The 25399-nt window shown below is 41.1% G+C and overlaps 1 protein-coding gene across 10 annotated transcripts in view; it reads left to right on the forward strand.

Moving 5' to 3' along the window:
- Positions 1–25399, forward strand: part of MRTFB (myocardin related transcription factor B) — a 484967-nt gene that overhangs the window by 430438 nt on the left and 29130 nt on the right. For all 10 annotated transcript variants that reach the window (XM_077448955.1, XM_077448954.1, XM_077448957.1 and 7 more), the window contains 4 exons: positions 62–1045; positions 7982–8128; positions 13407–13565; positions 19614–19718. In XM_077448955.1, the coding sequence (XP_077305081.1) occupies positions 62–1045; positions 7982–8128; positions 13407–13565; positions 19614–19718 (1395 nt within the window). The remainder of the gene's footprint in view (positions 1–61; positions 1046–7981; positions 8129–13406; positions 13566–19613; positions 19719–25399) is intronic.

Raw genomic sequence — 25399 nt, forward strand, 5'->3', positions numbered from 1 at the left:
ATGCAAAGCATTTGTGTACAACTCGTATTTTATTACTTTACTTTTATTTTGTTGTTTTTAGGTTGCTGAACTTAAAATGGAATTAAAGATTAGAGGCCTGCCGGTATCTGGCACAAAAACAGATCTTATTGAACGTTTGAAGCCATACCAAGATTTAAATAATAATGGTGTAACCGCAAACACTTCAACAGTCACCACCACAGCTACCAGTGCTTCTACAGGTAGTGGTGCCACAGAAGATGCTACAATTACATTTACTGCAGCAACTTTTAGTAGTTCTGCTCAAAATATGAATATAGAGACAGCCTCGTCTACGAATGGAAGCAGCCAAGCATCTGTGGATGCCATGAACTCCCCATTACCCATGTCTCCTACCCCTTCTGAACAATCCAACTTTAGCACTGAAGACACTAACATGACGGACACTTTTGCTGAAATTATGACCATGATGTCACCATCTCAGTTCATGAACGCTTCACCCATTAGAGTCGGAATTAATGAGGACAGCATAGGGGCTACCAGTGTTAGCACTACAAGCATGGACTTAGATGCTGCAGAAAAGGACCGCAAGCTTCAAGAAAAAGAAAAGCAGATCGAGGAGCTTAAAAGGAAGTTGGAACAGGAGCAGAAGCTTGTTGAAGTTTTGAAGATGCAGCTTGAAGTAGAAAAACGTGGCCAGCAACAGCCATGTTCTAAGATTTTGGTTAATGTGGATCAGAAGCACTTCACTGCTAATATTAAGGAGGAGAACTCTATGTCTGACTGCCAGAATTCTACTCCGGCTATTCTGAGTGGCCATTTGATAGGACAGCCCACAGTAACTACTGGAGGCCAGAGTATTCTTGCCAACAATGCTGTTGTCATCAAACATGAAGTTCCCAATCCTGAACATCAGAACATTATCCAGCAATTCTATGTGACTTCTCAAAGGCCACAGCAAGCTGTGGTAGCTCAGTCTCAGGCACTGTTAACCACTCCAACCGCTCAGATTTTACTTCCTGTCTCTATCAAAACTACCAATGCAATGCAGTTGTCAGTAGTTCAGGTGTGTCATTTTTCTGTTCCTTTTATGTATAGCAGTACTAGACTATTATATTGTAAGCAATTATGTTACTGCATAAAGTCACTTCCTAAATTTTGTATAAGAAGTAGTAATATTTTTAAACGGAAGAATAAATAGTTTAGTGCCATACATAATTTTCGGGGAAGAGCTATAAAAGTATCGCCCTATTCCCCTTTGTGTAAAATGCTATTAAATTAAAGGGAAAGTACTACTTTAAAAAAAAAAATTGCAAAATTTTTTGCAGGTTTAAATATTTTTTTTTTACACTGGAGCTTCTAAAGTATTGCACCTGCGATTAGCAGATTGCAGGTGTAATGCCAGAATTCTGCAGACTCTCAGTACACTGCCTGCCTGTACCTCTGATGGGGGCAGGCAGTTACTGAATTGCAGGAGAAAGGCATGAACTAGGCAGGTGTGGGGAGAGGATCACTGCCCGCTGTCACAGGGAGGGGTTTCTGGGGGGCGATGCAGGAGTTGGCACGTTTTACATGTTCCACCCTAAAAACATGCAAGATGCTCCAAAGGTGAACTTGGGCTTTAACCTAATTGCAACAAGCTAAAGTCAATCAGGGCTGTTTTAGTGTGCAAAGAATGTTCTCAGAAGCATGAAAAGCATATGCCAATAATTCTTATTCACTGGATAAATTAACTTTCATTTAGAAAATGGTATTCGCATATCATCCCTTCTCTCACAAACCCAAAATAAGATTTTGTTTTTCGTTTTTTCCTCCCAGCATTCAAGAACAGTGAACAATGCCATGCAGATCATTACTTTGTCCCTGGGGTTATATCATAGTATTGACTTCTGTTCTAGTATCTATACCATAATGACTTAAAAACAAATAACAATTAAAAATTCACTTAAGGCCTCTTTCACATGGGGCGGATCAGTAATGATCCGCCCCGTGATGATCCGCTCGCTCAGCGGGGATCGCTCCGTTGTCCCCGCTGAGCCGGCTGCGGACAGGGCGGTCTCCGCACACTGTGCGGGGACCGCCCTGTCAGCTCTCCGCTCTCCTCTATGGGGATCGGATGAGCACGGACCGTGTGTCCGTGTTCATCCGATCCGCTCTGCAGACGGATAGAAAAATAGGCTTTTCCTCCGTCTGCAGAATCGGACTGTTGCGGAGGCGGAGGAAATCGGGTGTCTGCGGATGTTCATCAGCAGACACCCGCTATCCCATAGGGATGAATGTATGCCCGTATTTCATCCGCAAACGGATGGATGAAATACGGACATATCGTCCGCATGTGTGAAAGGGGCCTAAGTATTTGATTAATGTTTAAGTTGTGACAATACTGTTTTAAGCATTTATAGGGTGAGTAGCTGTTATTCTGTATGCATTTTTATAGGAATCTTTGTTAGCTCATAGTTTCTTTCCTGTCACTCTCTAATTCATAGCAAACTGCGGTGATATGGCATAGCCCAGAACAATACAGTTCTGAGGTTAGCTTTCATATGACTACCAACTTTATATTCGTCTCTGAAAAATGTAATATTTGAGACCAAATCTCAGTGGTCTTATGCTGATGACATTCCTTAAAGAGGAAGTAAACCCTGATGGGTTTTACTTCCTCTATTTTCCCCCTGCAAAGTAAAAGCATAATGGGCTAGTATGCATCGCATACTAGCCCTATATGTGGCACTTACCTGCAAACAAAGGCAGCTCTGTCCCTTTTGTTTGCATCATCCATCTTCGCCCCTCTTCCTTCCAGGGCCACGGACTCTGGCTCTGACTGGCCAACGCGTGACATCACTCCCGTGCATGCACATGGGAGCCATCAGTCACGCCACTTGCTAGTGAAGAAACGACACGGAGGGCCGTCTCTTCACAGCACATGCACCAATTATATCAGCACGCTGCAAGGTAAATATCTCCTAAACGGTGCATGTTTAGGAGATCCTTACAGTACCTATAGGTAAGCCTTATTTTATAGTCTTGCCTATAGGTACCACTTTAATTGACACTGTACAGTCTTATTTCCCAACAGCTGTGCAGTAAGTGAGCCTGTGTAAACAATCCATTCAATTCACATCTAGTCAGGTAGGTAGACTCACATTACTGAGATGCTGGTAAATCTAAAGATGTTGTACAGTCATAGAACAGCGTGTGTGGCCAGCTTTACCAATGAGCTAAATGCTTACAGCAGAGTTCCGCTTAAACAAAAAAAAATTTTTAAGTCAGCAGCTACAAATACCACAGCTGCTGACTTTTAATAATCGGGTCATGTACCTGTCCCAGGGTCCAGAGATGTTGGAGAATGAAGCGGCGGCAGCATTGTCACTGTGGACGCCACAGCCGGGCACGCACTGCGCATTAGTGAGCCACACGGCATGCTGTGACTGGCCGAGCAATCACCTGGGACCCCCCAATAAAATGACATGCCGAATGTGGCATGTCAGGGGGTCACCTTCCCTTAAAGCAGAAGTTCCATTTTTGGGTGGAACTCCGCTTTAATGTAAAAGCCTATAAGCGGAGACCTTACCTGGGCTAAGTTTATGCCAATGTTTAAGGGGGACACCATTATATTGGTTGCATTTTTCTCTCCAGTCACAAGAACAGTCAGAATGCATGCTGCTCATTAGAATTGCTGAATGGTCTTGCATTCAGCACAGATAGTGGTAAAACATATGTATTGTAGAATGATATAGTAGGGGTTCTGGCCATGTTCTAATAGGGTCTTATTAGGACCATTGTAACCAATGTCAATACACAGTACAGGCTTTATATTACATAAACTACTGTGCAAAAGTTTTAGGCCGGTGTGAAAAATTTTTGTAAATTAAAAATGCTTTCAGTAATAAATGTTAATTAGATATTTATTTTTAATCAATTAACAAAATTGCAAAAAAGTAAAAACGGAAGAGAAATCCAAATAAATTTTTTTGGCGTGAACACCTTTTGTCTTCAAAACAGAATCAGTTCTTCTATGTACACTTGCACACAGTTTTTGAAGGAACTTGGTAGATAGGTTATTTCAAAGATCTGGGATCTGTGGTTATAGGCAACCTCAAATCCTTCAGTCTCCATGTAGTTCCAGAAATTATTGATGTTGAGATTAGGGCTCTGTGTGGGCCAAACCATCACTTTCAGGACTCCTTGTTCTTTACACTGCTGAAAAAAAATTGAGCCAGTCACACACCTCCTTGATAGTATGGCATGCTGTATAGGTATCTATCTGCCTGTATTTCTCAGCATTGAAGACACAATTGTTTGACCAAATCTCCAACTCAATTTGCAGAGATGCAGCCCCAAACTTGCAAGGAACCTTCACCATGCTTCATTGTTGCATTCAAAGCCGCTCCTTATTGTACGGCTCCCTAGCCCTGAGACGAACAAACTGCCTCCTGATGCAGACAAATATTTCTAATTTTGACTCCTCAGTCCAGCGCATCTGTTGCCATTTTTCTGCACATCAGCTCCCATGTTTTTGTACATAGTTGAGTCACTTAGCCTTTTTTCCATGTTGGTGGTATGGCTTTGTGGCCACAATTCTTATTTGAAGACTGCTTGTGGCCAGACTTCTCTGGACAATAGATGAGTGTAACTGGGTCCCACTGGTTCCGCCGGTTCTGTGCTGATGGCGCTGCTGTGCATTTTATGATGGCAAAGGGAAGTAAGCATGATGTCTTTCATCTGGTTCTTTGTTTCTTTGGCCAACCAATTGCTTTTTCTTTGTGCGTCTTCAAAAGCGCTTGAACAGCACATCTTGAATCCCCAGTCTGCCTTGAAATCTTTTCCTGGGAGAGACTTTGTTGATTCAGTATATCATCTTTGTGTGTTGCTGTGCTCAGTCTTCTCATGATGTATGTCCTGTGACGTAACCTGTCTTCCACAACCTCACCTTGGTAGCAGAGTTTGGCTGTTCCTCCCCCAGTTTTAAGGATCCTACACAGCTGTTTCAGTTAATGATGGTTTCAACCTACAATTGATGATCATTAGCACCTGCTTAATATAATTGGTTAATCATACATCTGACTCTAATCCTACAAAATCCCTGACTTTGTGAAAGTGTGCAAGTGTAAGAATTGATCTGGTTTGAAGCCACATAGTCGTCACACCAAATATTGATTTGGTTTAGCTTTTTCTTCTGTTCGTTCCTTTTGCCTGCTGGGAGACACGAGTACAGAAAACGCATTAAAAATGCATCAAATCGTTTTTTTTTGGTTTTTTTTCAACGGGCCGGTGTGAAAGGGCCCTTGTGTATATATATTTGAATTGTTAACAATTTCCTCTGAGAGGCAAAACCAAGTTCCAGCCCCTAGTTTCTGTACACTCGTCATCAGCACCTGATTCTCCATAGCTAAAACAAACTCCTATGGCCCGTATACGAAACTGGTTAAATCTAAAAAGACTTTCCTGCCTATGCACTATTGCATTAATTGTGCAGTGTGTGAAGATTTGCTGTTCCTTAAAGGTTTGTACTTCTATGTTTGTTTGCTGATCTTTATCCCATGAAAAGGGATTTTAAAAAGAAATGGTTTATTCCGATAGTGCACCCTGCCTATTCAGTCCCTAATAAACACTTTAGAGTTTCTGTTGAGGATGTTCCCTTTGTTCAGGATTCTGTTGGTTGGTCATTTTGAAGCCCTTTTAAAGGCCTTGCTTGCTCTTTTAGGTCCAGCCAGCTGTTAGTGCCATGTATATTTTCCAGACTAATGCCATAAGAAGCTATAGCTAAATCGACTAGATTCCTAAGTAGAGCCCAGGAACCTTTCTTTGAAGACTTAAAACATTTACAGTTGATGTCTTTAGCCCAATTGTTTTGTGTTGAGACTCTTAAAAATGTAGTTTGACAAGTCTTGAGAATCTTATGGCTAAAAGCAAGCTTGGTATGCTGAACATGCTTGTTAGAAACGTCAGCTGTCAATGCCCTTTTGATGATTGCCTTTTTGGGAAAAAAATCACAAATTAAGTTACTGGAATTAATGTATTCCTACCCCACAGGGATAGCCTAAACCTACTCCTACAGCTTCTACCCACTTAAAGTGGTCCCACATGTCAATCTCAAAGCCAGGGCTTAACGCTTCTTTTCCTATTAAGCCTACCAAGCCTTCCCAGAACCCTTCCTCAAAATGAAGCGGTGCCCCCATTCATCTGAGTGTGCGTGTGTGGGGGGGGGGGAGAACACACCTGTTGGCATTTGCGCCACCCTGGATCTGAGATGTCCCAGACCACTGGGTCCAGATTTTTTCATGTTCAATATCTTTGGACGGAATCTAGAAGATCTGTTATTGCTTTATTTAGAGAGAGAAGGGGAATTTCTTGCATCAGTAAACATACAATATTTCTATCTTGAGATTCCCATTTTTCCATCATATCAATGCTTTCTGCATTTGGCTGTTGGAGACAAGCACTTTGTTTGCATCACTGCAATTCAAACTCTCCTCTGCACCCTAAGTGTTCACAAAAGGGCTTTCCCTTCTCTGTGAACCCAGGGCATTTATGTCAAAGTTTACCTGTATGACTCCTTGCTGAAGGACTCCTCAGGTTCATGTCTGGCAATGTCCAAAGAACCATCCAATTCCTTCAATCTGGACATGGACATTCTGGTCTCAAGGTTCAACCACAACGGAACAAATTTTGAGCTTAGACCAGGTATCTAGCCTTCACAGTAGATGTTCTGTTTATTCCTTTGACTCATTTCCAACTGGTTTATGCAATCCCTAAATTAAAGATCTTAATGAGGAGAAGAGTTTGATTCTCCTTGCGCCAATTCGGTACATGGTGCACAGATCTACTCTTCGGGTGGATGAGCCTTGCCCTTTTCCAGACACACCAGGCTTACTGGCCCAAGGCTCCCTGTTCAGTGCTACTTTTCAGTCACTTGAAACCCAAGTCTAAAACTTGGAGATAGGGATATCTCTGCCTCACCTTTTTTGACCTTTAGTAGTATCCCTATCGTGAGAAAGTGATTGATCCAAGAGATTTATTTAGTGCACACTGAGGGGTCCAAGCATCTTCCTCTTCCATGATGGCATATGGTAGGCCTTCTTCCTGGACTGAGTGGCACTTGCGTAACAACGTAATGTGTTTAGTCCTGGAGTACTGTGAGCCCACACTGTGTGATGATTCACCTCTGGGTGGGGTTTCAGTAAAGGGCTTGTCCCACAGTAAGAGCGCTGCACAGTGCACCTGCGGTTTTTGTAGGGTTTACCAATGCTTTCCTATAGATTTCTAATCGGTTCAGTGTTTTTGGTGCATTTTCTGAAAGCTCACCAGAGATGCAGCATGCAAAACTTGGTGTGCTTTCAGAAAAATGCACCAAACACACCCCGATCTAATAGTCTATGGGAAAGCGTGGGCAACCCTCATGAAAACCGCAGATGCACTGTGCTGCAGGGAAACTGCACCAGAGCAGTGTAGAAGCACCTACAGAGGACCAAAGAGGACCAGTGGTGCTGGACCGAGGATGATATTGGAACAGCACTGTAGCATGGAGAGAAATGTGTACATCCTTCGGTATTTTTTAAATAAGGAAGGGGGGGGGTGGTGTCACAGGGAAAAAAAGGAAACTTGGAGTTGCATTTAAACGCCTGTGTTAGTGCTTTTTAGAGCTGCTTAGATTGGTTGGCTCTTGTAAAATAAGCCTGGCATTTTGTGCAGTTATCCAATTTCTTGACAATGTAATATGCTGCTATGTTGTATCAACAAGTTAGTTGCATTGAGCTTGGGGCAGTTATTGATTTTGTTCTGGTTTTCTTTCGTATTAGTTTTCTTAAGTCAATACCATGCTCCAGGAAACTATAACAAGCACATTACAATATAATCAATATTTGTCAAAGGTGCCCCATGTTTGTCTTTAGCGAAATAGATATTTTTTCATTTGAATATGACCCATATTCTTTTATATATAATAGCTGGTTTCAAGCTGTCCGAGTTTAAAAAAATGTTTTTTGTTTTTTTTTGGGCCCAGCCGCAACCAGCGAGCACAGCTCAGCCTGTTCTTACCACAACTGCTCCTGCACTGGTCCAAGCACCTTCATCTCAGAAACCATCTGCACCTGCAGCTCAAGACAAGTTCACAACACATGCTTTGAACAAGAACCAGCAAACAAGAAAGGTGGGTGATCCAACAGATGAGAGAATAAATGAAAAAATTGAGGAACGGGTGGGGTAGGAGAAGGGTTAGAACCTCTGATGGGTTTTCCTTTCAAGAGATTCTCTTCTTTTCCTAACCATTGTTGATACAAACTGATTGAAAACTGCCTATACAGATAAGGAATATATGTAGATAAAAACAAACTGCAGCTCTGACGAAAGATGAATAAAGTCCTTGCTATAAGTGAAGGTAATTTTACAGTGGCTGTAAAAAGTCTACACACCCCTGTTAAAATGTACGGTTTCTGTGATGTAACAAAAAAAAAAACGACACAAAAATACATTTCAGAACTTTTTCCATCGTTTAATGTGACCTATAAACTGTACAACTCAATTGAAAAAAAAACTGAAATCTTTTAGGAGGGGAGGGGGAGTAAAAAAAAAAAAATATGGTTGCATAAGTGTGTACACCCTTAACCGCATGCCGACCAGCCACCACAGTTATACTGCAGCAACATGGCTTGGCTGCGCAAATCGCTGTCATGGTACGCCGTGCCATTGGTGGCCACTAGGGGGCGCGTGCGCACCTCCCACCCGCCCCCAAGCCGATGCAAGGTCTCGATCACTGCCGAGAGTATGAGGATCTGTTTCCCTGCACAGTCCACATCCCTCTTCAGTTAGAACACTTCCTAGGACACACATTAACCCCTTCACTGCCACCTAGTGTTAACCCCTTCACTGCCAGCGACATTTTTACAGTAATGCATTTTTAATTTCACTGATCGCTGTATTAATGCAAACAGTCCCAAAAATGTGTCAGAATTGCCCGACGTGTCCACCATAATGTCAGTTACGATAAAAATCGCTGATCGCCGCCATTACTAGTAAAACAAAATTAATAAAAATGCCATAAAACTATCCCCTATTTTGTAGACTCTATAACTTTTGTGCAAACCAATCAATATACGCTTATTGTGATTTATTTTTTTTGTTTGTTTTTTTTTTTTTTTTACCAACAATATGTAGAAGAATACGTATCGATCTAAACTGAGGGGAAAAAAATTATTTTTTAGTGATATTTATTATAGCAAAAAGTAAAAAATTATGCGTGTTTTTTTTTTTTTTTTTTTTTCAAAATTGTAGCTATTTTTTGTTTATAGCGCAAAAAATAAAAACCGCAGAGGTGATCAAATACCACCAAAAGAAAGCTCTATTTGTGGGGAAAAAAGGGCGTCAATTTTGTTTGTGAGCCCCGTTGCACGACTGCGCAATTGTCAGTTAAAGCGATGCAGTGCCAAATCGCAAAAATTGCTCTGGTCTTTGGCCAGCCAAGTGGTCCGGGGCTGAAGTGGTTAAACTAATACTTTGAAGCACCATTTCATTTTATTACATCACTCATTCTTTTTGGGTATGAGTCTATCAGTATGGCACATCTTGACTTGGCAATATTTTCCCACTCTTTGCAAAAACACTCCAGATTTGTCAGAATTATGTGGTTGCCTAAAAGTTCACACCCTCTTATAACTGCGGATGTAGCTGTGTTCAGAATTAAGCAATCACATTTAAACGCATGTTAAATAGGAATCGGTACACACCTGCCATCATATATAGTGCCTCGGGTTAAAGTTCAGCTGTTCTAGCGGGTCTTTCCTGACATTTTCTTAGTCGCATCCTAAAGCAAAAGCCATGGTCCACAGAGAGCTTCCAAAGCATCAGAGGCATCTCATTGTTAAAAGGTATCAGTCAGAAGAAGGGTACAAAATAATTTCCATAGGGTTAGATATACCATGGAACACAGTGAAGACACCAAGTGGAGAAAATATGGCACAACAGGGATATTATCAAGAACTAGATGTCCCTACGAAATGTCCCTACGAAAGACTAGAAGAAAACTGGTCAGGGAAGCTGCTAAGAGTCCTACAGAAACTTTAAAGGAGTTTCAGGAATATCTGGCAATTACTGGCTGTATGGTACATGTGACAAGTCTCCTGTATTCTTCGTATGTCTGGACTATGGGGTAGAGTGGCAAGACGGGTGCCTTTTCTTATGAAGAGCAACATCCAAGCTTGGCTAAATTTTGCAGAAACACATCTGAAGTCTCCTGAAGGCATGTGGGAAAATGTGGTATGGTCTCATGAAACCAAGGTTGAAGTTTTTGACTATAATTCCACAAGGTATGTTTGCTGCAAAAATGCTGCACATCACCAAAAGAACACCGTACCCACAGTGAAGTATGGTGGGGGCAGCATTATGCTTTGGAGCTGTTTTTTTTGGAAAAGGTTGAAAAGTTCCCAATACCAGTCATTGGCACAAAACCTTCAGACTTCTGCTAGAAAACTAAACATGAAGAGTAACTTCATCTTTCGGTATGACAACGACCCAAAGCATACATCCAAATCAACAAAGTAATGTCTTCACCAGAAGAAAATTAATGTTTTAGAATGGCCCAGCTAGAGCCCAGACCTGAATCAGATTCAAAATCCATGGAGTGTTTTGAAGAGGGCTGTGCCCAGGAGATGCCTTCACGATCTGACACGTTTTGGAGTGTTTTTACAAAGAAGAGTGGGCAAATATTTTCAAGTCAAGATGTACCATGCCGATAGACTCATATCCAAAAAGACTGCTGTAATAAAATCAAAAGCTGCTTCAAAGTATTTGTTTAAATGTGTGCACATTTATGCAATCATATTTTCATTTTTTTTCATTTTTATTTCCCTCCACCTAAAAGATTTCAGTTTGTTGTTCAACTGAGTTGCACAGTTTATAGGTCACTTTAAAGGTGGAAAAAGTTCTGAAATGATTTAGCTTTGTCTCGTTTTTTTTACATCACAGAAACCTGACATTTTAACAGGGGTGTGTAGACTTTCTATATCCACTATACATGCCTTACGAAGCCTGACTGAAATACTCCCAGGACATTGCTAAGTGAGGCCTAGTCACCACTGCTCACCTCCACCTTCAGGAGTAAGCTCTCAAATGCTGAGCTCGGAGCTACTGCATCAGAGGAGAGCGAGTGCATGTGTGGGGTTTGAATCGGCTCATTCCTGTTAAGGTGACTAGGCCTCACTTGACAATGGCCTGGGAGTATTCCAGTCAGTCTTCATAAGGTACAGTATGTAAATGGCCTTCACCTATTACAAGGGTATTATTCATCTTTAGTCAGAGCTGGACAGTTTGTTTTACTCTACAAACACCCCTTACCTGCATAGACAGTTTTTTTTTTTTTTTTGTAAAGGTGAACTATCCTTTTAAGTAGAGTGACTTATGCAGCACTGGGTATATTAAATGTCTGTTTACCCAGTAATATACAAATTCTTTACTAATATCTAAAGTATTTCCACTAAAGTGACATAATACAGTATCCCGGGAATTAATTTGGATTCACTCAATGTCCTCCTAATCGACTTGTTTTATGCTAAGAAATTTCTATTAGCCCTCATGCCAAAGTAATGCCACTCTAGGTGATGTTTAATTCAGTGATTTACTCAAATCTCATATACACATACATTGCATATATATATATATATATATATATATATATATATATATATATATATATATATATATATACACACACTAGCATGGTTTGGCAGTTAAACAACTAATAAATCAATCAGAAATACACTCCCACTACGCTGAGAGCCTACACTCATATTTGCATATCGTATAGCAGATAAATCAAAAATCTCAGTCTTGAACAGAACAAGCCACATCTTCTCCAAGCCATCACCCACCAACACAGATCCAGCAGCTGGAGCAGCAGTACTCAGGGGGCATAAAAATGCTAAACGCCCTTAAGCACTAGGTGCATTTTAGCACTTCACCGTTTATTTCATTGGCCAGAATAAATAAAAAAAATTCTAGACAGTGAAATAAACACCCGGTTTGAAAAAAAAGCAGCTTAGATGAGTTTTTAATGTTAATTTTGTCCTGTCATGAGAAACACATTTACAATAAACCGATGTGCATGACCTCTAAAGGACAAATGATTTAAAATGTATAGTATCTGCGTCTCTTACCGATGAAGAGGTGCTACTGTACAAAGTATGTGTATTATGTACAATATATGATCAAAGCTGTCTTATTTCTGATATCCAGTAGGGGGAGATAATGTTTTGCAATACATATCTCTCCTCTTAAACAGTTCAGCGGGGAAGGGATTCATTTAAAGTTTATTTCTGAAGAATTAACCTTGTACAACATATGGAACTGTACAAGGATGATTTATAAAACTAGCCAGTGTGTAGTTATTGTAGGTGATGGGAATATTATGGATTGTTAATGGGTTATCTGTATGTCTGTACAACTGTCTAATTGTTTTTCAAATTTAGGCAAGCTTTCTTTATTTCATGAATTGGTACAAAACCTGATGAGTTTTTGTAAGAATGTTATATCATTGTATCTTTAGATATATAGATATATATATTAGTGTGGCAGCTAGAGCACACAAATGGACATTAATGTTATCTCTTAGATCTCCAGACCCATGTACTATGTAGTTTTCCACGCAAAGGCTGTAAAACGGAACTAGTAGTTGAATTTGCCAGTAAACTAACAAAATATCAGATTATGGGTGCTTAAAAAATGTCTGTAAACGTGAGTTGCAGTATTGCTTCTACTGGATATTCTACATTACTTCACATCCGAGTAGAGAGTTCTGTTGGAAGAAAGGTTACTGTTGAAGCAAACTGCTTTGTAATGGTCAGTTTACATTTTTTTTTTTCAGCACAAAAAAATTGGTTATTTAAAAAAAAAAGGTTTCATATACAATGAAAGACGATCAACTTTACGGTTTAAACAATACATCTAGAAGCAAATAGCAGAATTATGTAAATTGCTATTCAAATGAATACATTTTGTAATGAGCTTGTGTTTTGGCTGGAGCTGTCATTTAAAGAATTTCTTTTTCTCAGGGTGTGACATCTAAAGAGGGACGTTTTAAGACCCCACACTTCTAACTCATGGCAAAAGGCCCAAGGAAATAGGACCCTGTTTAGTGTTCTTCTGTCGCTTGTCTTGGACCCAGACAGAAGCAACTTCAAGTGTGATGCTTTATTGCTAACGCTGATCACATCTCCATAGCCAGTGCATAGCAATCATAAATTATATGGAATGATAACCATGCACAGCCATGAGGAACTTTGTAAGCTAATCATGTTGGCAGATTTTGGATATTGGATAACTTTTGGTTATTGTAATTCATTTTGTACTTTTGTTTACAAGTATCTGAAATCTATTTTTCTATTTCTAGCCTTGATATAATTATAATGACTTTTTTTGTCTAACTGGTTTTCTTGCAGGTTTGTGCTCCGACAACATCAAACAATGTATTTTCATATCCGCAAAATCCAGTTACCAAAGTTCCGCCATTATTTAATGCCAGCGTGTCAACTACATCCCAGCAAACAAGAACACAGCAGGCTGCTCCGGTGCAGAATGGTCCCTCAACAGTTCAAGAGGTCAGACATTCTCTGATGAAATTATACTTATGTCTCAGAGCATAGATGCTTTTACACATGGTTGAGAAGGCTGGATCACAACTATTTTTTTTTAGCGGGGCAGGCTCTAATGTTTTTTCAGTCATAGGACTTTAAAGTGATACTAAACACAGTGTTTAATTTATACTGTCCCTTCTATTTCTGTATATGGATGATGGCACTGTAATTATTTTAATTTAAAAAAATATCGAAGTACCCTTTTTTCTAATCGATATACAGCTGTCTCATGACCCAGATCTTTCCCAGCCTGTCTGCAGGGAAACATAAGGAGGAGCTTCTGGTCACATGTTTAAAAAAACAAAAAAAAAGTCTTTGGCATACAAAGTAAAAATAATTAATATCGATAAACTATTTTAAATTGTCATACAAATATATATTTGAAATTAAGTCTTTATTATTTTTTTGGCAATACCATGATGGGGGCGGATTGCTGCCATTCACTTGCTGTGTCACTCCCTTCCAGCCTGAGTAAGAGGAAGACGAAGCCACCATAAATCTACATGTAATATCCTACCCTTGTGTTTAGCTGGTAAGGTTGAGCTCAGACATGTTTGCAACCCGCACGTGCAGAACCCGCCAGGAAGTCTCCACTGCACAGCGCTAATCCCAGGCAGTGAGACATTTTCCTGATCCATGGCTGCAGAGATTGGGAAATGTCTCGCTGCTTGTGATTAGCGATGTGCAGTGGCGACTTCCTAGCAGGCTCTGCACGTGCGGGATTGCGAACACACCTGAGCTCATCCTTATTAGCTGGCTAGTAGGCATGGAAGAGGAGGGAGGAAGTGGGTTGTCATTTACCATGTATGCTCACATGTGACTCTGTAGTCACATGGGCTGCTCAGATGTGATAGGGAGGAAATGCTCAGCATAGAAACTCACTGAAAACTGAGCATGTGCAGAGCTTCCAACACTGCAAAATCTGCAACTGCAGTGGGGACTTGGACAGAAGGAGGAGAACAGCTGGATCAACCAGTATTTTTGCAGAATACAGAAAATGAATCTCATAGGAACTTCATATAATACATCTTTTATTAATATTTTTTTATGATGTGGGTTTAGTGACATTTTAAAGGGGGTGAATCCCAAAATACATTAGTGGTTCTGTCTTATGTAAGAGGTCAGCAGCCAGTGTGCAATAACCAACGGGGTCCATTCAGGATCCCAATTAGCAGCTTCTGTGCTGGTTTTGTGCTAGCGTTTTATAGAGCCATGCTGTAGTTGGTGGGAGAATTGGTCCATGTTTGTCTTTTTATTGCCGGCATATTTCTTAATTAAAGTCTTTCATTATATGGGTTATTGAGCTTCATGCTGTTATTTGTCCGATGCCTGGTTCATGTTGGAGTTTTTGTAAGCTTTGTTATTTTCATCTTCAGTGTACTTTTGATATTCTTTTTTTGACAATTTAATTGTAAATATTTCCTGAGTTCAGAACTGGCAAGGATTTCTCAGGCACTGTTCTCAGAGCTTTCCAGAATCTAATTTAGGTTGTATATCTTGGTAAGCCCTTCGTTCCATATGCTTTCAAACTATTTTCTGTTTAAACACTGACGTATCCATGAATATTAAATTGATTTTAGAAAAAATACAGGTTTATTTAAAAAGTGCACAAGATAAAATCTCTGAGGATGCAGTAATCTAGTTGCAACCAATCAAAATTGAATGCATTATAAGATCCATTAGAAGATTAATTCCAATTGATCAGGTTTTACATTATTTTACACGTGCTAACATATAGCTAGTGATATGGTAATTATTTTTTCTTGTTAAAGTCTGTTTTTATTGTCTGCCCCCATAAGTAAACCTGTCAGATTTTTACCACTTGTGATGTTACTGCACATTTGATGTAAACACAGTGCTGAAAACTTTAGTCTTTCATTGATTTGCTACAAGTGCTCCAATGGTAGGCTCTGTAGCAAAATTGGAAGCCCGGGAGTTGATTGCTTTAGCTCTTTGGCTTTGTGCTGGCTGCCAATTGTCGCAGACAGCCATTGGTTCCAGCCTCCTCATGTACATGGATCTGCAAGGGCTGCCATTTTAAAATGGTGCTGAAACTAATGGTGTTATCCCATCGCAAGTTAAACCCAAAACCAAAAATGTTATATATTTCAGCTTGCAAATCATTTGTTGTGGTGGCTACAATCATGTTGTTTTTTTTTTTATATGTTTTTTCTATCGGTTTTTATCTGATGAGTTAGCCAGTAACACACCACCTCCTTATTAGCGAAAAACCGAAATAATTATGCTCAAAAGTTTACATACCCTGGCAGAATTTGATTTCTTGGCCATTTTTCAGAGCATATGAATAACAAAAACTTTTCTTTCACTCATGGTTAGTGTTTGGCTAAAGCCATTTATTATCAATCAACTGTGTTTACTCTCTTTAAATCATAATGGCAACGGAAACTACACAAATTATGCTGATCAAAAGTCTACATATCCCAATTCCTAATACCGTGTATTACCCCCTTTAACATCAATGACAGCTTGAAATGTTTTGTGGTATTTGTGGATGAGGCTCTTTATCTTCTCAGATGGTGAAGCTGTCCATTCCACTTGGCAATAAGCCTCCAGTTCCTGTAAATTCTTGGGCTGTTTTGCATGAACTGCATGTTTGAGATCTCCCCAGAGTAGCTCAATGATATTGAGGTCAGGAGACTGAGATGGCCACTCCAGAACCTTCACTTTATTCTGCTGTAGCCAATGACAGGTCAACTTGGCCTTGTATTTTTAATCATTGTCATGTTAGAATGTCCAAATACATTCCATGCACAGCTTCCTGGCTGATTAATGCAAATGTTCCTCTAGTATTTTTTGGTAACATACTGCATTCATCTTGCCATAAATTTTAACCAAATTTATTTTGCCTTTGTAGCTCACACATCCCCAAAACATCAGCGATCCACCTCCATGTTTCACAGTAGGAATGGCGAACCTTTGATCATAGGCCTTGTTGACTCCTCTCCAAATGTAGCGTTTATGGTTGTGATCAAAAAGCTCAATTTTGGTATCATCACTCCAGATGACTTTCTGCCAGAAGGTTTGAGGCTTGTCTCAGTGCTGTTTGGTGTATTGTAAGTGGGATACTTTGTGGCATTTGCGTAGTAGTAGTGTCTTTCTTCTGCCGACTCGACCATGCAGCCCATCTTCAAGTGCCTCCTTGTTGTGTGTCTTGAAACGGCCTCACCATGTGTTTTTCAGAGTCCCATATTTCACCTGAAGTTATTTGTAGGTTATTCTTTCCGTCCCAAACTATTTTCCTGGCAGTTGGGGCTGAAATTTTAGTTGGTCTACTTGACCGTGGTTTGATTTCAACAGAACCCCTAATTTTCCACTTCTTGATTGCCAATCAGCCGTGTTCAAACTCCATTCTTAATTCTTTTTTATATCCCTTTCCTGGTTTATACAGTTCAACTACCCTTTCCCGCAGATCCTTTGACAATTCTTTTGCTTTCCCCATGACGCAGAATCCAGAAACATCAGTGCAGCACTTGAAATATGCAGTGGTCTGTCAGAAGTCAAACTCATTGACCTTATACGCACACACACACTAATTACAAGCAAGCAAATCACAGATGAGAATGGTTACCTTTTAATAGCCATTCAAATCCCTTTGTGTCAACTTGTGTACATGTTATCAGGTCAAAATCACCAGGGTATGTAAATTTTTGATCAGGGTCATTTGGGTATTTTCTGTTGCCATTATTATTTAAAAAAAAGTTAACATACTGGATTGATAATAAATGACTTCAGCCAAACACTAACCCATGAGTGAAAGAAAAGTTTTTGTTATTCATATTCTCTGAAAAATGGCCAAGAAATCATCAATTCTGCCAGGGTATGTAAACTTATGAGCACAACTGTATCATGGGATTTTATAAGTGCCAACTGTGACATAACCTAATACGTCAGATAAACTTATTTAATCAAACTTTGCCATGACAAAATATAGTTGATATATTATTATTGTCTTTTCAACATGTTTCATAATGAGCTTCTTCAGGAAAAAATACTACTTGGCAAGAATGTATCACGCCCACTCAAGGAGAATGTATGATGTCAATTATCACTTTGAGACCGCTGCAGCCATTGCTACGGCAGGGACATGAGCAAAGTGCAGACGGGGCCGACAAGGACCAAGTACCCGCTATTTAAAATCAAAATGAACAACATAATAGGTTTATCTGATTTTGTTACAAGCATCTCTGCACCCTAAATATAGTATTTGTATGAGATCTTTAATGATTGATATGTATTGTAATAAAGTTCAATTTAAGAATTTTGTGTGTGCTCTATTCAGCTGGCACCTATAACATCCCATTATTATCATGAGTTGTTTCTAGGTTTATTGTATTGGGAATGTGGTACCCAAGTGACTTCCAATCAAACTTTTGTATATCGTTACCCTGTATTAGAGTGCCTTCACTCTGGATGAAGGAGCAACAGAGATACTCCAGGGGAGGGAAGTGTTAGCTGTACTAGCAGATTTAGATACAATAACAAATTGAAGCTAAACTCCAGATCACTCTTTTCAAGCAGTTACAGCAAACAGTTGTGTTCCTTTTGGGATGGTTTTACATACAATTTAAAATCTGATCATTGTAAGCACCCCTGCCAGTTTGTCTCCACTTTTACTGATACATCTCTGGGATGGGTTGTTCTGTTGAAAGACAGACTTACTGGTTAGATGAACAGATGAAAATAAAGCCTGAAGACCCCTTTCACACTGAGGTAGTTTTCAGACATTTTAACGCTAGAAGTGGCGCCTGTAAAGCTCCTGAAAACTGCCACCCATGCCGCCCGAATGTGAAAGACAGAGTGCTTTCACACTGGAGCAGTGTCCTTGCGGGACGTTTGAAAAAGTCCTGCAAGCAACATCTTTGGGGTGGTTTGGGAGCGCGGTATACCGTGCTCCCAAACCGCCCCTGGCCATTGCAGTGAATGGCCAGCACTTCCGAAGAGCCTGAAAAGCGCTTCGGAAGCGCCCCTACACAGGTATTTTTAACCCCTTCGGCTGCTAGCAGGGGTTAAAAGCGCCCCACCAGCAGCCAAAAAGCGCTGCTTAAATAGCACTAAGGCGCTGCCAAAACAAGCGCCGCTTTAGTGCTTAGGCTACTTTCATACTGGGCCGTTACAGGCGCTGGTGGTAAAGTGGCGCTATATTTAGCAGCGCTTTACCGTTGTTTTCAATGGGAAGGGCCGCTTTAGGAGCAGTAAATACACCGCTCCTACAGCGATCCAAAGATGCGGCTTGCAGGACTTTTTTGACCGCCCTGCAAGCGCACCGCTCCAGTGTGAAAGCCCTCGGGGCTTTCACACTGGAGACACAGCAGCGGCTGTTTCGGGGCGCTTTGCAGGCACTATGTTTAACATTTTAGCGTCTACAAAGCGTCTCAGTGTGTAAGCAGCCTTACACAGCCACACCCCCAGTGTGAAAGGGGTCTAAAAGAAAACGAATGCAGCCATCACATCTAAGAATTGGTAAGATGTAATATGTATGTTTTTGTTGGGTTTAATACTGCTTTAAGTAACAAAGCTGTTATCTGTTAATGAAACGTAAATGTGTGGATTTCAACATTTCCTAAAACATCAGTAGCTGGCTAAAGTCACCCTGCACCTACCTACTGACCAGGAAGACCACCATTCGTGTTGCTGGCACAATAAAAATATTTGGGAGGATATACACAGTTGGCAGTGTCTACTTTCATATTCAAACACTCCAGATTTAGAGGCCACTGAGATGAGAATTGCACACATGTATGTGCAGGGGATTCATGCGTTTGATTCCTGGGTTTAGTTTGGGGACTTGCCTACAATCTAAGCACAAAAGTGATTTTCATGTTCCAGCACAATTTTATATGAAGAGGCTGTTGTACTAAAATAAAGCATGAAAATGATTTAATTCTCAAAGTCAGAGAATGCTTCCAGAGTGCAGATCATAACGCTTGTAAATCCCTCAGATTGTTGCATCTGTTATCTTTTTATTAACACTGTTTTGTTTTCTTTCTGCAGTCCAATTCCACATCCCCATCCCAGCAGTATGTTCGGCATTCTTTGTTCAACAACTCCAGTGCTAAATCAAAAGACCCTCCACGCTATGAAGAGGCCATAAAACAGGCACGTAGCTTACCAAAATCTGCAATTAGTGGGTTTTTAGATCACGCCGTCTCATATTCTCGTTTCCTCTTAAAGGGATAAGTAATTATTTGATTTGTCTCAGGAAAATTTTTCAAAAGTAACAGCTGCCCGGCATTGTCCTTTAATTTCTGAACACATTATAGATCTGAAAATGTCGTTTTTATTTATCCAATTTTATTAATATGAATAATGTCTGTTTAAAGCAGCATTAAACCCAAACGCAAACATTTTTTTATATTGCAGCTTACCAATACTTAGATGTGATATCTGCATTCATTTTCTTTTTTTAGGCTTTCCTCTTTTTTTCACCTTGTGAGCCAGCAAGTCTGTTGTTTTTTTTTTAAAAGCACAAGCACTCCAGCAGATTGCATATATTTGCAGGCATGGAACAAACCACTTTACACTGGCAGGGGTGTCTAAAATCCGCTTTTATTTAATTATATAAAACCTTTATCCCAAAAGGGGGAAAAAAAGGTGTTTGCAGTAACTGATATTGAAGTGTGAGCTGGAGTTTGGCTTAAATGCTTTAGTGCGGGGATATGCAATTAGCAGACCTCCAGCTGTTGCAAAACTACAAGTCCCATCATGCCACTGCCTCTGGGTGTCATGCTTGTGGTTGTCAGTCTTGCTATGCCTCATGGGACTTGTAGTTCTACAACAGCTGGAGGTCCGCTAATTGCATATCTCTGCTTTAGTGTATTAAAATCTGCTAATATGTTTAACACTCCCCTCCATCCAGACTGACAGTGCTTCTCTCTGTGCCTCCTGTGCTTACTCCTCCAGTGGTGTCTCACTAATACCAGAGGAGTATTACTTGCCAGATCACCAGGTGAAAACAGAGGGAAATAAGCTAAAGAGAAAAGATGCAGCCACAACATCCAAGTATTGGTTGGCTGCAATATAATACATTTTTGGTTTTGGATTTAATGCCATTTTAATTGTGATGAATGTCTAACCTTAACGTAATGAGAGCTGCTGACTTTCTGAAGTTCTAGATATATATATATATTTTTTTAAGGGATAGTTGAAATGTAATATAATCCTATGCAAAAATCTGACATGTATGCTTTTGAAATAGATTCTGTAGACCTAGCCCTTTGTAACTGTTAAAATTGTCATGCTGCGTTTCCTGGATATTTCCCTTTTTTCTAGCACTGAGACATCTACAGTTACATATAGTTTAAAATGTCTTTCTCCAGGATTTTTTGATCACATTAATTTGGTATTTGGATTGTGATGTCAACTTTACCAGAACCATATCATCAGGTGGTCATAAAATAATTTTTTTGCACTGCTACAAAAATTGTTTTATTTTTTAGCCCACAATCCCATAGCCTAACTAATTGCCCCCCCAAGTCCCATTAAGCTTAGGTTCACAATTTTCTGTAGAGGCGTGTTGCACTTGTGCGCACATTATGTGCATTGTTGTACCATTGTTTTTGTGGTTGGACTGCCTTAACCCACTGCAAAATAGCTTGAAAAAGAGTGTGAACACAATACAGTCCAGCAGAAAATTGTGATTCTAGCGTAATATTTCTGATTTCGATAACTTTGGTTAGGGCACACAAGCCTAAAAAACTCAAGTTGGACAAATGATTCTCAGGTTGGAAACTTGTTATTCTAAATGCCTAAATGGTCATGGGAGAATGATGGTCTTGGCTTTAATCCAAGTCCTTGGAGGAGGGACGTAAACCCTTGTTTTCAATGACAATGACACAAATCACTTGTCTTTATAGTTTTGATTAGAGGGTTTTTTGGTTCAATTTAACAAGTAATATCATAATAGTTTACCCTAGAGAATGTTGCTCCCATATTTAGAGTGTAGCATGGTACTATGCCAACGCACTCCTAAACTGACTCCCCCTCTGACAGCATGGGGGGTTCTTCTCCCTACCGGCAGCTGTCAGTTCTGGATTTTTTTGCGTGTGTGTGTGTGTGGCTGGCTAGCTGCGTCCACAACACTGCATCATTCATTCACAGAAATCTGTGAATTAATAATCTACAACTTGTGGTTTCATTGAAATTAAAGTGTTGTGATTACCATACCCATAGACCATTAAAGCGCTGTTCACATCTAGGCATTTTTGGGCGTTTTTCTGCTCTAAGCCTCAGCTCTAAAAACGCCCAACAAGACGAATCCTATTAATTTCAATGGCCCCTGTTCAAATCTGAGCGCCTGTTGCTCAAAGTACATGAGCTTCTTTTTTGGCAGATTAGAGGTTTTAATGCTTTTACATTGGTGACCTTTTGAACTTCAATAAGCTTGTACAAAAAAATGTCAGAAAAACCCAGAAAACCGCTTTTAAAATGGCACCACCTAGATGTGAATGGAGCCTTATACCTCCTAGCTCTCTAAAGTCATACATAGACATAGTTCTGCAGGCACTGGCCAAGATTCAAACCATGATGATTAATCAAATTGGGTACAACCAGCCTGTCGGATTAATCAAGCTTTTTCTTTCCTGCAATCACGGGTTGCAGAAAAAAATAAATAAATAAATCCACATCTATGTGCAGCCTAACTGAAAGAATTAACTGGAGGAAGAGTCTGCAGGAGCCTGTGCATTGCACCCCCTCGATCCAGTGTTAATGCTTGCAATGCCTTGCAGGCTGCAAAAATGTAAAAACTAATAAACATTTTGAAAATGTTGACGTGTTGGCCTTTAAGTGACACTTTTTTTGTCCCTTAGCACTGGGTGGCATGCTTTTATTTCTGCTCAGATTTCGTTTACAGTGGTTTCTGTTTACATTTGAGTATGCTAGGCTAACCGAAGATAATGTACATCTTTTTTCCTCATGCCTTCCTGACTTCTTTATGTTCCTATATACAGACTCGCATATATAAACACAGATGCATTTTCAGTGCTGTTACTCTAAAACACAGTGCCATTGTAGAAAGGCTTACTTGTTCCTGTGAGTCACAGCTCAGGTATTAGAAACATCTGCCAGACAGCACTGGAAACCATTGAATGACTTCACCATCTATGCTGGACAAAACGGAAATTAATATAACTTCCCTGAAAGAGTCTTGTTTTCACAGATACAGGACAACACCCAATACATATTAGCATTTAAACACATGTTAAACTGTTTAGGTCGGTGTTACATGTAGAATAATAAAGAATACTCAATACAGTCAGCAGATAGTAATATATAAACTAGGGATGCACCAATGCCTTTTTTTTTTTATACATGTCTCAGTGGTGTCCCCTGTGCAGGGCATCTGTAGGCACCCCCTGCGCGGGGTCTCAGCCAGTGCCCCTGTTAGTGGCCCAATGGTCTCGGCCGGTGCCACTTGTGAGAAGCCTTGGTCAGAAACCCCTGTGTGGGGCCTCAGCTGACGTCCCCCGTGTGGGACCTCGGGCATGCCCCTGTGTGGGGCCTAAGGCACCGGAGGTTTCAAGCAGCCGACCCCCCCAATGTTCTTTGCGTTTTCACAGGTGGCGCTTAGTCTTATAGGCTAGTAAATGGCACCCCCCGCTCTCCCCTGCCTCATCGGTCTCGATTGATCCCATGTCTGGCTCTGTAGTCCTGGATGTGGCCCACCTTACGGGGTTGGTGGCCACACTCTGTCCTGTCAGTGAGGTTGTTCCTCCACAACTTCTGTGACGCACAAGAAGGCGCTGGTTGTCTCCCTTATTACATCTTTGTGGGAAACTTTAAAGCTGGAGGATGAGGTCTCACACAGCAAAAGTGTTACCTTCTCCCTCCTATTTTGAAATATTTGTTCGTATAGACTGTGAGCGTCCAAAGCGTCCCTTTGTGGTTCCAAAGACGTTTTGCTGTGAGGTACCTCTTGTGGGGTCCCTCAATAAAGAATGGACTGATCCCCCTGTCTCTAGGTTGTGCAAGGCAACCATGATTCTGGTAGAGGAGTTTCCAGCTTTTAAGGATCCGGCTGACATACTTGGAGGGGGAGCAGATTCCCTCTGCTTTCGCTGAGTTGGCGCACCAGTTGGTCTGGGGGGCTGCAGTTTGTATGCGATGCCTCTTGGATGCAGTTCTCTTGGTTGGTAAGCTCTCTGTTTCTTCAGAGATGCTTAGACATGTATTGGGGCTTAAGTGTTGGTCTGCGGACTGGGCTTCTAAAAAAAAAAAAATAAGAATAAAAAAAAAAACCCTGACTGGTTTACTATTTCAAGGCAATGTCTGTTTGGAGCTACCCTGGATGACATTGTTACGAGTCTCGCAGGAGGGAAGTGTACATGTCTTCTACAGTCTGAAATGGGGAAAAGAGAATCTTAGTGGATGCGGTCCTTCTTGGCACGCAATGGACGAGGGCTGGTGAGCCGAGAGCAGGGCTCCCTGGGCCCACGGACAAGGCCCCTTCAGCATGAAGGCGTGCCCCCACCTATGTCCTAGTATTCTGGCCTTGAACCCCGAAAAGGGTTTTTTCCTCCCAGTTGGTGTCTGTCACCGGACTGTTGGAAGTTCTCCTTGGGGCTGTGCAAGCCCTGTTGCTTCAGGGTGTGCTTGTTCCAGTGGGTACAGAAGGTCAGAATGGAGTTTAAGCCCCATCCATAGGGTGGTGGCATCCCTTCATCATGGGGACTTTTAGTCTTCTGTCGACATCACAGATGCAGATTACGCACTCCAGTAGGTGAACGACACTTCCTCCATTTTACTGTGGGAAAAGAGCATTTTCAGCTTGCGGAGTTTACTTTTGGTCTCGCTTCCACCCCTCACATACTCACAAAGGTGTTGACTCCAGTTCTAGCGTGGTTACATCATCGGGGGATTGCGGTCCTGGGCTGCTTGGACAATCTTCTGCGAGCAGAGTTCTCGGCTACCATGAGGAGCAACGTAGCTCTCTATACAGACCTCAGTTGGCTTCTATACTACCTGATGTTTGCTCCGGCTTCTTCCAAAAAATTGGATTATCTGGGCCTGACTCTGGTTTGTCTCTGGCCAGTGTGTTTCTTCCTCTGGACAAACTCCAGAAGTTGCATGCTGCGTTTCAACTACTGCTGTCTCGCAGATGGGCCTCCCTGCGATCCTGCATGTGGGTGTTGAGCCTGATGGTATCTACCTTCGAGGCGATTCCATTTGCACAGTTCTATACAAGTTTCTTTCAAGTGAGATCCTGGCGTTAAGTGCCCGAGGTCTCTAGGCTATCGTGTTCGGCTGAGCCAGAAGACCAGGGGTCCTTGGTCTGGTGTCTTCCCTCTCTGGGGTTTCGACAGGGCACATCCTTTCTCCCCTTATATTGGACAGTGGTCACCACCAATGCCAGTCTGTCTGGGTGGTGAAGTGTCCTGGGGACTGGGTTCTTCTCAGGATCATTGGACACTGGAGGAACCCAGACTGCCGATCGATATCTTGGGACTTTGAGCGATAAGACTATGTATGGATCATGGACGTAGACTTTGGGGGCTCCCGTTACAGATCCAGTTGGATGATGCCACAGCGGTAGTCTATCTCAATCACCAGGGCGCAATGAGTGTGTTGGCAGCCCTGACAGTAGCCAGCATCCTCTGGGCAGAATGCCTTGTTCTGGCCCTCTCCGCCATATGCATTCTAGGAGTAGAAAAATGGCAAGCGGTTGCTTCTATCGGCTAGTGTTGCTTCACAAAGTAGTCCCTTCACCAGGACATTTCATCTGATGTGTCTCCGATGAGGCATCCCCAAGGTAGACTTGTTTATGTCCCGGCTTAACGGAA

The sequence above is a fragment of the Lithobates pipiens genome, unplaced genomic scaffold, assembly GCF_037356315.1.
Source record: "Lithobates pipiens isolate NorthernLeopardFrog02 unplaced genomic scaffold, aLitPip1_a1.2 Scaffold_22, whole genome shotgun sequence".
NCBI classification, from domain to species: domain Eukaryota; kingdom Metazoa; phylum Chordata; class Amphibia; order Anura; family Ranidae; genus Lithobates; species Lithobates pipiens.